At 46.0% G+C, this 14,583-nt stretch overlaps 1 protein-coding gene across 1 annotated transcript in view; it reads left to right on the forward strand.

Annotated features, from left to right (window-relative positions):
• Window positions 1-14,583, forward strand: part of LAMA2 (laminin subunit alpha 2) — a 599,384-nt gene that overhangs the window by 296,334 nt on the left and 288,467 nt on the right. Inside the window, exon 14 of the mRNA XM_056856226.1 lies at window positions 13,483-13,581. Within this exon, the coding sequence (XP_056712204.1) occupies window positions 13,483-13,581 (99 nt within the window). The remainder of the gene's footprint in view (window positions 1-13,482; window positions 13,582-14,583) is intronic.

The following is a 14,583-nucleotide window of genomic DNA, read 5'->3' on the forward strand; positions in this document are numbered from 1 at the left end:
AGATGTTGGATGAGACTTACATTCCATTACCTTTCGTACCAGAAAATTAAGGTATTAGCAGTGCAGTCCCAAACAGAGTTACTGTTGCGTACAGGCAGGTCTGAGTCTCTGCTTTCCACACAGCAACGTATCAATGCTGAAGGAAGCAGAGCCTGACGCGTATTTTACTCTTGCCGGGAGGGGCTGGCAGCTCTTTAATAAGGACAGGAACAGTATACGCACAATACAGGAACAAGATCACAGACAGATACAAGCTCCTCGCCCTTAAGGTCTTGGCTGCAGGCATGGCTTTCTTCCAAGTTCAACACCACGGCAAACCGGACTCCTAAATGAAGCTTCTCAAGATAAGAGACAGGCGGCATGCAATAACATTTGCTCCCACAAAGCACTTAACAGTCAGTCTTGCTTATATTGCCTTCGTGACTCTCCAGGTGTTTCAGCTCAACTGTCGGCTTCAGACTCTGATTCCTCCTGCGCCAACTTACGTCTTTTGTCCAAAAGCCGGGCCGACTTTCTCCTTTGCTGCAATGCCATTCTGCCTTTTACTCTTCTTCTCTCCACTGGTGGAGGAGACCCTGAAGGTGAAAGGCTTTCTCTTCCCTGTTCTCTTGTTTCAGCCGGCCGATCTTCTGGCTCAGAGGCCCCGTCTTGCTGTTCCGGTGTTATCTCTTCAGAGGGAGTGAGGGCTTGTTCTGCTGCCTCTTCTTCTGAAGAGTAATTCTCAGGCTGACTCATGACAGTTACCCTCTTCTAAGAACATTAAGTTCAATGGATGTAGAAGGGTGTAGTTTGTTTAGAATTGCCCTGTAGGTTAAGCAGATGTTCTTTCAATATTTCACTCTGCCATTGGAGAATTTCATATTGGCTGTAAGGAAGAGTCTGTTCAGCGGGTGGGGAACCTGATAAAATGCATTCAGTGTGGGTTCTTTGGTGTTAAACTTGCTTTGGAGAAAGAAGCCTGTTATATTTATGCTGATTAAGTATTATTCTCTGTGTATAAATGGAACAATGGGGAATAAATTCTGGATCTCAGCAAAAATCTGATAGGTAGGATGAAGAAAATTCTCAAAGGCTTTTAAAAAAACTAAAATTCTTTTATATCCTCTAAGGAAATAATTATCATTTTGAAATAAACAATGAACTTAACTAAACTGAACAGTCTCATTTTAATTAATGTTTTGTGCATTGCTTAAAATGTAGGAGGATGCCCTTGGTGGGGGGGGGAGATTAATCATCTTGGTTAAGAGGCAACCAGTATACCAGACTATCCTGGACTGAGGGCAAGAGCAGGCACAATCTGTGCAGAAAAACAAGTTTCTTTATATGTACTGCCATTATGAATGCAGTCCTGTCTGCTCAAAACGGTGTCACATGATGAAACAAAAGCATATCCAGAAGGGTATCATGTTTGAGTTCTCTTAAGGTTGCCAACATCCAGGTGGGGCCTGGAGTATTCTTGTAATTACAAACGTTCTTCAGAGTACAGAATCTGTTCCGCTGGAGAAAATGGCTGTTTTGGAGGGTTGACTCATAGGCATTATACCCTGCTGAAGTTCCTCCCTTCCCCAAACCCCACGCTCCCCAGGCTCCACCCCACAGATCTCCAGGAATTTCCCAGCTCAGAGTTGGCAGCCCTAGTGCTCTTGCACTACAGAAGTGCCCAAATGAATCATTCAGCTGTGTATATCCAGCATGAAGTCACCATAAATACACTGAGATGAAGTATGTTGCACAGATTAAAATTTGTAGCTGATCATGATTAACAGCTTCGTAGACAAAAGACACCAGCAGTTAGCCATTCTGTATAATTCAAACAAAATTGTCAACAAGTTTTTTGTTTACTAGAACCAAGCAGTGTTCTCGTATATGAGTTTTGAGCTACATAAAGCTTTTCTGGGGACTGGATGTTAAAAGAAAAATTAGGGTGATTTAGCATTCAAGTGGTTTATAAATCTCTAAAAACATGCATGTGTATCTATAGAGTGAACAATCATCTTTAATATGTTACTGATTTAATATGTTACTGATTGCTCCTAATATAACAAGCATGCTTTTTTGGGGCCCCTACACAATTGCTATGATGAACTCACTGTCCCACTCTGTTGAATGGCTATCAGCCCATTCCTGAGGGGCGGGGAGGGCTGCGCCGGTGACTGGAGGCAGTGCAGCCATGTTGCTTCCAAAGGAGGTCCCCCCACCACTGAAGCTGAAACCTTGCCCCTACCTGAAAAACCTGTGCAACCGCTCCATTGGGTTGCACAGGTATATGCCACCTCAAAAGGTGGCGTATTTCCAGGTAAGGGGAAAGGGGGCGTTCCCAGGCCGAAAGGGCTTAGGAAGCCACCTAAAGGTGGCTCATCCACTGGCCCGATGCAGGAACCCCCCAGGAATGCCCCCAGAATGCCCCCAGGAGAACAGCACACAGAAGTGTGCCATCCAGACGCCGGCACGAGCCTGCGCCGGTGTTCCTGGGCGGCGCTGCCACAGCAGTGCCAGGAAGATGGCATCCCCCCCCCAGTGTCTGAGCCACCCTGGGCAGTTTAAGTGGCACGGGCGTCGGTGCAGGGGGCCCAGACACCAGCACAGCCCCTTCCTGGCCTCCTAAGGACTTTCGTCCTTTCGGCTCAGAAATGGGCTGTTTGAGTGTGCTCAGGGGCTATTAAAACTGCTAGATTTCATAAAACCAAAGTTCAAGTGTTCCATGTACCTCTGCTATTGCTTTGCATAGTTATATATTTCCTCAACTGAACCTGGTAGAATTTTTCAGAAATACTTTGCATATATATAGGTCTGTGCTGATAAAACAATTCTTATTGTTTGATTATGCTTTGACTGGATACAGGGACAATACTCAAAAAGTAGATAGCGGTTAGTATTATCTGAGCGTAGTGGTTAAGAATTTGTGTGGGAAGTCCCCAATTTCAGGTTTTACCTTTGCTATGAAATCACTGCATGATCTTAAGCAAGCTGCTATTTCCTTAGCCTCAGGCCTCCTACTCGCAATATGAGAAATGCTTATGACAATCTGGAGTATGAGAATATTATTGCACTGCATTGGTGATTATGTTTGGGCTGTTGTTCATCGGCTTTGCATGAGTGCACAATTGCCCCTGTGGGATCTAAATAGTACTGAACTGTAGTATCTGTGGTGCACACAAGCATGACCAATGACAATATCTTGCTCTTAGCATTTTCATGCTTGAAAGGTAGTGTCAGCTTTGGGTTGTTGTAAACCACATCTGTTGGCATAAAATAACTTGGAGCCATTCCTCCTGTTTCTTGCTGTGTCAAAACAACATGAGCAGCAGACATAGTTAAGGTCTAAGTAAAGGCCTTTGTAAGTATTTATTGGTTTTAGGTGATTTATTGGGGGGGGGGTACACATATGCTGTCATTGACACTACTTAGCACACACTCATGTGCAACCTTTGAGTACAATTAAAATAATACATTCTAGTCCAGTGTCGTGGTGGTGGCATTATCTGAAAAATAGATAAGTGTGGTTGGGTTAGCTCTATAACACAATTAATATTATATGCCCATGAAAAATATTTACGGGGAATATGCTTTAAAAAACCTCTATGTACTTATTAAAACAGACCAATGAAATTCTACTTTCCTTTTTATTTGCCACACTAATACTTACTCTGTACAAAGGTCTTGTTAAATATAGAAAATGCTTTTAAAACTACTGTCTTTCTTTAACAACAGAACTTCCCCAGAATTAAAATATATGATTTTAATAATCATTGATAATTTATATTAAAATGATAAGACCTACATATGTTGTTTCCATGGTAAGAGCTTCATTAGAATTCATTTCGACATCTCTCCTTTTGCCCTTTCCCCCAAATGCAACAAAAGCATATAAAATTCTCCTTATGACTTTCCAGCCAGTATTTGTTATTTCTAAAAAATGCTAATCCAACCCAGGGCTGGTTGATGATGGAATATTCCCTTAAAACATAAACACGTAAATTAAAGCAAACAGATGTTCAAACATTCCATCTGTGCATCGTGTAACCCACATGAGGCACATACATACTTACCGTCCATCTGTTAAGGTGGCTTGTTCTCTATTCAGTACTTTGACACAGGTGCCAGTCAGTTTTGTGGTCAGACTGGCAATCTATTGAACAGTAACACTGCCACTATTTCTTTGGGGATTTATTCTCTCTATGCATTTAACTATGCAGCATCAAACATATTTTTTTTTTACCCTTGATAGTTCCTTGATTATTCAGAGGGGGTTGCCTGTAATGTAAAAGCTGAATCCAGATAGCCATTGAGGATATGCTTCAGTAAAGGCCTATAAAATCAAGGAGAAAATTAAAGTTTAATAGGCAAACATCTTTTGGACAATATTCTTCTGGACAATAATCTAGTTAGTTTGATTCAAGATGCTCTAAAAGTACCAGAGAGGATGAATGTATTGTGGCTTATAGACAAATGATAATGTACATTTTTGTAGCATCTGCCCATGGATGGAAATAATATCAGCATACTAGGTGAAACTTAAATATATACAAAATTTAAGTACAGCTGGTAAGATAGCATTAGTTCTGAAGGATGCCATAAATTCTGGCTGTGCATGATGGCATCGTGCATTTAACACATTTACAAAGGTTGTTTTCATTGCAGATATGAATAATTGTTATGGGATGCAGATGTACTTTTTTTCACAGTGGACAATATTGTGCATCATGTTCCTTATTCAAACCACAAACATAAGAATTGTAATACAGATCTGAGTAATTGTTGCATATCACATGCAGCTTTTCCTCACCATCTTGTGTGCCCAGTTTAGTTTGGTTTCAGTTTTTCAATATCCAGTGATAATCTCAAACTTTTTGGTTATTCAGAATCTTTGTCCCAAAAGTGAACATGTGGATTTTGCAGAAGTGGAAAATATACTTTTGTTTGAACCTCTAGCTTGGAGTGTGTTCATCAATTAAGTTGGAGATCAACTTAGATATTTAAACTAACTCCGACTTCATTATTAGTGTGGGTAAACCCATGGGGTGGGAAGGGGTCAGTATGATAATGTGGAATTGATGGAAATGAAATTGAAATATTGGGTTTTTTTGGGTAGTGATGTTATTAAGGTGATTTTGTCCTATATGACCTATTGGGGGTGATTTTTATAACGTTGTGAACTTGTGCAGAAGACCACTATATTAGAGAAGATGGAAATGGATCAACCCCCTATATGGGAGGCCAGCACAGGGGCAGGGATCCCAGTGATAGAGGGTTATGGGAGATATGACTGTGGGAGGCGACATTACAAGGGAAGGAGATAGAGATATGGCCATGCTTGGTCTCCTTCCAATCTCCATCCCATCCCAAGGCACAATAGTGGTGGGGCTATGTTTCATAGCCCTTCCCCAACACTGATGTTGTGCAATGCCAGGTCCATAAAAAATAAGGCAGCTACGCCACAGAATTATTTAACAGCACATGATGTGGAACTGATATGTGTCACTGAGACCTGTGTGAGAGAGCTCACTATGCTGGCTCTCAAAGAGCTACTACACCGGGTTGTACAATCCTCCATCAGTCATGAACAAAGGGCTGGTGGGCAGGGGTGGCAATGCTTCAGGGCAACCCCTGTTCCAGAGATCTCCAGCATTGATTGTGTGTGTTTGGTGTGAGATGCTGAGGAGAGTGTGGCTATCTTGCTGTTGTAATGACTGCTTAGCACACCAGCAGATACCCTGTCGAGCCTAGTAGAGGTGGTGTCTAATTGGGCCTTGGGGGTACCCCAGATTTGTGGTTCTGGAGGATTTCATTGTCCATGCCTCTTCTTCTTCTTCTTCTTCTTCTTCTTCTTCTTCTTCTTCTTCTTCTTCTTCTTCTTCTTCTTCTTCTTCTTCTTCTTCTTCTTCTTCTTCTTCTTCGGCTTCAGACCTGGTGTAATCCATGGCAGCAATAGGACTCTCCCAGTTTGTATCGAGTTCCACACATCAAGCAGGCCACACGCTGATTTGATGTGTGTTATGGGTGTGGATATAGGCCCATTCTCTACGGATAGAGTGTCGTGGTTGGACAATTTCGCCCTAAAAGCCCACCTGCTTTTTCCAGCCACCTCTCACATAGGCAGTGAGCAGATTTACGCTAACCTGCAGAGACTCATGGATCCAATTGGTTTCAAGAAAGCTCTGAAGGATCTGATGCCTCCTGGTGATTTGTTAGATTCGCTGACTGATGATTGGTACCATCGCCATTTGGAAGCCATCAACTAAATTGCTCCCTAAAATTCTCTTCAGCCCTGTTCTAAATTAGCCCCTTGGTATACCATGGGGCTCAGAGAGAAAAAAACGGGAGCTTAGATGGCTAGAGCAGGCATGGTGGTGCACTTGCGATGAATCGTCAAGAATAGCTTATAGAATGACAATGAGATCCTATGAGATGGTGGTGAAGGCAGCAAAAAATCTTATTATATAGTCTTCATTGCATCCACTTGTTGGCATTTCAGACTATAGACAGTAAGCAGATTGTAGTAATCTATGTGACAGCTGGGTGACAGCTGGGATCCCATGACTAGAGATGACTAGGCAAGAACTGGTCTAAGCAAGTTTAACTTGGCAACTGGGCAGCTATCAGTTGATTGGCTGGTAGACTGAGCCAGAACTGTATATATGTGTATGATACTTGTATATACGTGTGGGTTGTACGAAGGAGTATTCTGGCGAAGCACTTTGGAACACTGTACAATAAATACCACTAACTTAAACTGTGCTGGACTCTGCTGTGTTCACTTGCAAAGGGTGGCAAACAAAACTAACAAACGCTGACACCACTAGCTCTCACCTGGCTCGCGTATTTAGAGTTATTAGGTCTCTCATGTCCCCCACATGAGAGCATCTGCTTCTGGATCTTTTTGATTATACCAACTCCACCCAGTATCCCATCTTTTGTTTCTGGTAGGGCTGTCAATTTGGTTCGGTCCGAACAGAAAATCAACTGAATTCTCCTCGATTCGGCGCTTTTCTGTTCGGACGGATCCGAACTCAAAACTGGCGGGCAACCGGGGGGGGGGCGAATTCAGCGAGTTCGGGAGTTCGCGAATAAATCCGGCAAATCTGGCCGTCAATAAGCAGGCGCGGGGTGCCCTTTAAACTGATTTGTGCCTCCCGGCCGGGAGGCACAGATCAGTTTAAAGGGCACCCCGCGCCTCTTCAGCCGGCTCCCCTGAAGGGGGGCGGGCTGCCCTTTAAACTGATCTGTGCCTCCCGGTCGGGAGGCACAAATCAGTTTAAAGGGCACCCCGCGCCTCTTCAGCCGGCTCCCCTGAAGGGGGGCGGGCTGCCCTTTAAACTGATCTGTGCCTCCTGGCCGGGAGGCGCAGATCAGTTTAAAGGGCACCTCTCGCCTCTTCAGCCGGCTCCCCTGAAGGGGGGCGGGCTGCCCTTTAAACTGATCTGTGCCTCCCGGCCGGGAGGCGCAGATCAGTTTAAAGGGCACCTTGCGCCTCTTCAGCCGGCTCCCCTGAAGGGGGGCGGGGTGCCCTTTAAACTGATCTGTGCCTCCCGGCCGGGAGGCGCAGATCAGTTTAAAGGGCACCTTGCGCCTCTTCAGCCGGCTCCCCTGAAGGGGGGCGGGCTGCCCTTTAAACTGATCTGTGCCTCCCGATCGGGAGGCACAAATCAGTTTAAAGGGCACCCCGCGCCTCTTCAGCCGGCTCCCCTGAAGGGGGGCGGGCTGTCCTTTAAACTGATCTGTGCCTCCCGGCCGGGAGGCGCAGATCAGTTTAAAGGGCACCTCGCGCCTCTTCAGCCGGCTCCCCTGAAGGGGGGCGGGCTGCCCTTTAAACTGATCTGTGCCTCCCGGCCGGGAGGCACAGATCAGTTTAAAGGGCACCTCGCGCCTCTTCAGCCGGCTCCCCTGAAGGGGGGCGGGCTGTCCTTTAAACTGATCTGTGCCTCCCGGCCGGGAGGCGCAGATCAGTTTAAAGGGCACCCCGCGCCTCTTCAGCCGGCTCCCCTGAAGGGGGGCGGGCTGCCCTTTAAACTGATCTGTGCCTCCCGGCCGGGAGGCACAAATCAGTTTAAAGGGCACCCCGCGCCTCTTCAGCCGGCTCCCCTGAAGGGGGGCGGGCTGCCCTTTAAACTGATCTGTGCCTCCTGGCCGGGAGGCGCAGATCAGTTTAAAGGGCACCTCGCGCCTCTTCAGCCGGCTCCCCTGAAGGGGGGCGGGCTGCCCTTTAAACTGATCTGTGCCTCCCGGCCGGGAGGCGCAGATCAGTTTAAAGGGCACCTTGCGCCTCTTCAGCCGGCTCCCCTGAAGGGGGGCGGGCTGCCCTTTAAACTGATCTGTGCCTCCCGGTCGGGAGGCACAAATCAGTTTAAAGGGCACCCCGCGCCTCTTCAGCCGGCTCCCCTGAAGGGGGGCGGGCTGTCCTTTAAACTGATCTGTGCCTCCCGGCCGGGAGGCGCAGATCAGTTTAAAGGGCACCTCGCGCCTCTTCAGCCGGCTCCCCTGAAGGGGGGCGGGCTGCCCTTTAAACTGATCTGTGCCTCCCGGCCGGGAGGCACAAATCAGTTTAAAGGGCACCCCGCACCTCTTCAGCCGGCTCCCCTGAAGGGGGGCGGGCTGTCCTTTAAACTGATCTGTGCCTCCCGGCCGGGAGTCACAGATCAGTTTAAAGGGCACCCCGCGCCTCTTCAGCCGGCTCCCCTGAAGGGGGGCGGGCTGTCCTTTAAACTGATCTGTGCCTCCCGGCCGGGAGGCACAGATCAGTTTAAAGGGCACTCCGCGCCTCTTCAGCCGGCTCCCCTGAAGGGGAGCATCTGCTTCTGGATCTTTTTGATCATACCAACTCTACCCAGTATCCCATCTTTTGTTTCTGGTAGGGCTGTCAATTCGGTTCGGTCCGAACAGAAAATCAACCGAATTCTCCTCGATTCGGCGCTTTTCTGTTTGGACGGATCCGAACTCAAAACTGGCGGGCAACCGGGGGGGCCGAATTCAGCGAGTTCTGGAGTTCGCGAATAAATCCGGCAAATTCGGCCGTCAGTAACCAGGCGCGGGGTGCCCTTTAAACTGATCTGTGCCTCCCGGCCGGGAGGCGCAGATCAGTTTAAAGGGCACCCCGCGCCTCTTCAGCTGGCTCCCCTGAAGGGGGGTGGGCTGTCCTTTAAACTGATCTGTGCCGGCCGGGAGGCGCAGATCAGTTTAAAGGACAGCCCGCCCCCCTTCAGGGGAGCCCGCTGAAAGGTGCAGGCTGCCCTTTAAACTGACCTGCGCCTCCCAGCTGGGAGGCTCAGATCAGTTTAAAGGGCCCCCGCGCGCCTTCAGGGAATCCCTCTGAAGGCGCGCGGGGGCCGAATTTTCCCCCGAACTCCGGATCCCCCCGAATTTCCGGGGATCCAAAGCGGGGGAGTTCGGACTTTGGCACGTACCGAACCCACAAGGGCCAAATTCGGCCGAATCCGAACTGTACCGATTTTTTTTTTTTTTTGACAGCCCTAGTTTCTGGTAAAGTAGTTGAGAGAGCAGAACAGCTCCAGGCTTTCCTAGAGGATACATTGGCTCTGAATCAATTTCAATCCAGCTTCCAGCCTGGCCATGGGATGGAGACTGTGCTGGTCACCCTCACAAACAATCTCTGTAGACAGCTGGATTGGGGTGGATCAGTGCTACTGTTATTACTCAATCTCTCAGCAGTGTTTGACATGGGCGATCATGATCTTTTAACCCACCCCCTCACTGAAACTGGGGTACGGAGGACAGTCCTTCAATGACTGATCTCATTTCTCCAGGATTGGGGCAGAAGGTGTCAGGACAGAAGGTCTCGACATGATAGCCTTATCAGAGGTATCAGAGGGCTATCAGAGGGTATCAGAGGGCTATCTTCTCCCCAATGTTTTTCAATATCTATATGCATTCTCTTGGCCATCTGGTCCCGAACTTCAGGCTGGGGTGTCATCAATATGCTGATGACACCCAGCTGTATCTTTTGAGGGCTGGCCAGGTACTGTCCCAGATACTATTATCATGTGCCTGGAGGCTGTGGTGAAATGGTTAAAACAAAGTTGTCTGAAATCGAATACATCAAAGACAGAGGTCCTGTGGCTGAGCTGGGGTGGCCCAGGGCAGGGAAACCAACTTTTGACTTTTGATGGGGTTCAACTCATACCATCTCCCTCAATCAGGTCTAGAGGTGATCCTGGATACCCCCCTCTCCTTGGAGACCCCGGATACAAATACTGCCAGGACAGTGAGGAGGGGCTGTGGCTTAGTGGCAGAGCATCTGCTTGGCATGCAGAAGGTCCCAGGTTCAATCCCTGCTATCTCCAGTTAAAAGGACCAGGCAAGTAGGTGATGTGAAAGACTTCTGCCTGAGACCTTGGAGAGCCGCTGCCGGTCAGAGCAGACAATACTGTCTTTGATGGACCAAGGATCTGATCAGTATAAGGCAGCTTTATGTGTGTTCATGTGTTCCACCTTTGCCAAGTCTGGCAGCTGGCTCCCTACCTGTCCTGCCCTGACCTAGCCACAGTGACCCACCCAACATTCACCTCTAGATTTGATTACTGAAACTCTCTGTATGCAGGGCTACCTTAAAGTTACTTTGGAAACTGCAACCACTCCAGAATGCAGTGATACGGATCCTTGCGGGTCCTTACAAGGACGCCTTGGCAACTGCATGTACAACAAGTGCTCTGCCAGCTGCTGAATTAGGTTGAAGGTTTTGGTATTGACCTTTAAAGCCCTAAATGGTCTGAGACCATCATACCTACAGGACTGTCTATCTGTTACACCTCCCAAAGAGCATTATGCTTGGCTGATAACAACCTCCTGGTGGTCCATGGCCTGAGAAATATCCAGCTGTCCCCAACCAGGGCCAGGGATTTTTCGGCCCTGGCCCCAATCTGGTGGAACTCTCGAATGAGACCAGTAGGTGATGGAATGACTAAGTGTCACTCTTAACCCAATAATTTCTTGTTGCGTTTTTCAATTATTGCATTTATGTACTTCAAGAAGGTCAAAGATTAGAAAAATCCATTATAATACTTTAATTTTATAGCTGAAGGCTCTAGGAGCAAGCAGTGTGGGTTTTACACTTCTGGTGAACATCTCCCATCCATTCTGCAAAGAAAAAAGAAATCCTAATATATATTTAGGGAGACCAATTGATAAGGAACTTCTTTACACACCCCACTGAAATGAAATAATCTTCCCAGAGGATTCAACCAGAGGTAGAATGATTTTTTTTTTTTTGCTATATCTGCTAATGGAAACTTTAAAAAATGATAATGAAACACCATAATCTCCAAGGATGCCTGTAGTGAGGCATACTTTCTTTTAAAAAATGACTGAAAATGTATAGATTCCTGCCATAATTAATTCTGCTGTTTATAATTAATTTAACATGATTTAGGTACTTGGTTTTGTAAAGGACACCGAAGTGACCCAATCCCTTGCAAACCTGATTTATTTCCATTAAAATGAGTAACACTACAGAACAAAAGCTCGCTTTTCCATTTTGTTTTTGTTTCATTTGCACAAGTGGGGTGAATGATGGTGAAAGATGGTGCATTTGTCCCATTGGAACTGCCTTGAGAGTAATCAAACAGTTCCTTTCCTTGCAGACTGCTCACATAACTTCTCTCTTGATAGGCAATATGGGAAAGGGAAGGGAAGGAAGATTCTATTCCTAGGCCCTTTGTTCCACTTAAACATGAAACATGGCTTACTTTGGTTCTTGTAGGTTATCTGGGCTGTGTGACCGTGGTCTTGGTATTTTCTTTCCTGTCGTTTCGCCAGCAGCTGTGGCCGGCATCTTCAGAGGAGTAACACTGAAGGACAGTGTCTCTCAGTGTCAAGTGTGTAGGAAGAGTAATATATAGTCAGAAAGGGGTTGGGTTTGAACTGAATCATTGTCCTGCAAAAAGCATCAAAGGTAATGTGCTAATTGTCTAGCACATTACCTTTGATGCTTTTTGCAGGACAATGATTCAGCTCAAACCCAACCCCTTTCTGACTATATATTACTCTTCCTACACACTTGACACTGAGAGACACTGTCCTTCAGTGTTACTCCTCTGAAGATGCCTGCCACAGCTGCTGGCGAAACGACAGGAAAGAAAATACCAAGACCACGGTCACACAGCCCGGATAACCTACAAGAACCAATGAGCTCTGACCGTGAAAGCCTTCAACAATATTATGGCTTACTTTACTCTCCTCACTTTCTTCCATTGGAAGGAGCCAAGCAGTGCTATTGTATTTGCTGGTAACACTTTTATTTAGTTTTGACGTTTATCTTAAGAACAATCTTTGTTGTCCACTTTTTTTCTTTGGTATGTCATGATCAGTATCCATCAAAACGTTGATTATTAGTAGCAAATGGCTTAACAAAATAGATGTATGCAAAATATATGCAAGGGGAAATGGAAGATTGGAGTTAGTGGCCTCATGTCATATTTGTGACAGCAGCAAATCTGAAGGAGGTGGTGATGTGCCAATAGGTATGCCTATAGGAGGGGGAAAAGAAAGGACTGTGGCATCCTTTTAAAATCAATTTTTTTATTTCCTAAAGGAAAAGGTGCCCTGTGCATGCGCCGGGTCATTCCTGACTCATGGGGTGACGTCACATCCCGACGTTTCCTAGGCAGACTTTGTTTACGGGGTGGTTTGCCAGTGCCTTCCCCAGTCATCTACACTTTACCCCCAGAAAGCTGGGTTCTCATTTGACCGACCTTGGAAGGATGGAAGGCTGAGTCAACCTTGAGCCAGCTACCTGAAACTGACTTCCGTCAAGATCGAACTCAGGTCGTGAGCAGAGCTTGGACTGCAGTACTGCAGCTTACCACTCTGCGCCACGGGGCTCCCTATTTATTTCCTAGGGGCAGATAAATACTTCTCTTCCCTCCATTTTAGATTATCTTTCATAAGGAACATTCTGTTGTAGCAGCCAAATGACCAGGGGGACTGAGAAGCAGTCCTTTGCACCAGCCAGGACCCTGGGAGGTGGGGGACAGAAGGGAAGCAGAAGAATAGCATACAGCTCCGATTTCCCTGGCTATTTTTTGACAACTAAGTACCATTCAAACAAAAACTGTAGATTACAGTTTGTGCATGAAGATTTTATTTTTCAAAATTAGGAAAATTAGAATGTAAGAGTCTGGGCTGCTAGAATTATTGTAGCATAGCACATGCTATCATTACAGAACAATCTCATTCATGCCAGACCTTTGGGGAAAAGATATGCATGCATGCATAGATTTTCAACCGGCGTCCAAAGGCACTTACAGCTTCTCAGAGCATAGAAGCAATGGGTTCTGAGGGAGAAAGAAAGAACAGGGTGAGGGAGAAGTTCGTAATGACTCTTTCCTTGGGGGTCTATATCATCCATATGTTCTTTCACTACATTTGAAGTCCTTCCCCTTGAAAGCACTGTAATTGGAGTAGAATAGTATAAAATGGTTAAAGGCATGTTTTCTGCTATGTGATCAGTACCCTTCTTCTTTTCTGCAGATAACAGCTGCTGGAGGCCTTCTGAAATTTACCATTTCATATGATCTCACTGGTGAAGAAGATGGTGAAGCGATGCTTCAGCCTGATGTCATCATAGAGGTACGGTTTCACCACTTGGTGTTTTCATTGAAAGGGTGATTTATTAGGATCATATTTGCATGGTAAACAAATGAGTTGACTTCATATGGCTAACCAAGAATTGAAACAACCTTAATCATTTGTATAAACCAATATAATATAACCTTACATCCCAATTTAATTTGGGCAGTATAGAGACAGTGAAAGGAGGGATGGAAAGGGAGAGACAAGCAAAACAGCATTGATAAGTAAAGATGCCACTGGATAAGCTTAGAGTTAGGCTGCTTCCACACAGGGGACTTGCTCTGGTTTGGCATTCAAACCAGAGCTGGGTTTTTTGGAGCTTCTATACAACATCATCCCCCCCTAACTATCCACTTTCTGTACCCCTCCTCCCCATTACTGAGTTCATTCCCAAACCTGGTTTGGTACAGTCCTTGCAGTCAAAGAGTATTTGATTGCTATATGAATGGGAAGGTGCATATTCCCTCTCCTTCCCACCTCCAGTGGCCACCATTTCCTTGTGCCACAGAAGGACTTTTTCAGCCTTCATTTTAATCAGTAATTGACATTTGGCTGCAGTGTTATAATGATCTAACTAGTCTCTATACATTTTCAGCTTTCATTTTTTAAAAAAAAATAGCTCTAGCCATCTTCATTCCAGAACTATGCCTTTCACCTTATAGCTCCACAATGAAAGGGGGCTACAGACTTACTTGAAAAAAGTGAAAGCTGGGATTCTAAGTGCCTGATGGATCATTATAATGTTATCATTTTTTGTTATTGCCGTCAAGTCACATCTGACTTATGGCATTCCCTGGTAGATTTTTCAAGGCAAGAGATTTTCAGAGACTGGGTTTTTTCTTGGCCATCTTCTGAACATGGAATAGGGATCAGAGGGGGTGTGGGAGGGAGGTAGTTGTAAATTTTCTTCATTGTTCAGGGGGTTGGATTAGATGACCCTGGGGGGTCCCCTCTAACTCTATGATTCTATTATTCTATGGTTTGCCATTGCCTGCTTCC

This window comes from Euleptes europaea, chromosome 10 (assembly GCF_029931775.1).
Source record: "Euleptes europaea isolate rEulEur1 chromosome 10, rEulEur1.hap1, whole genome shotgun sequence".
NCBI lineage: Eukaryota > Metazoa > Chordata > Lepidosauria > Squamata > Sphaerodactylidae > Euleptes > Euleptes europaea.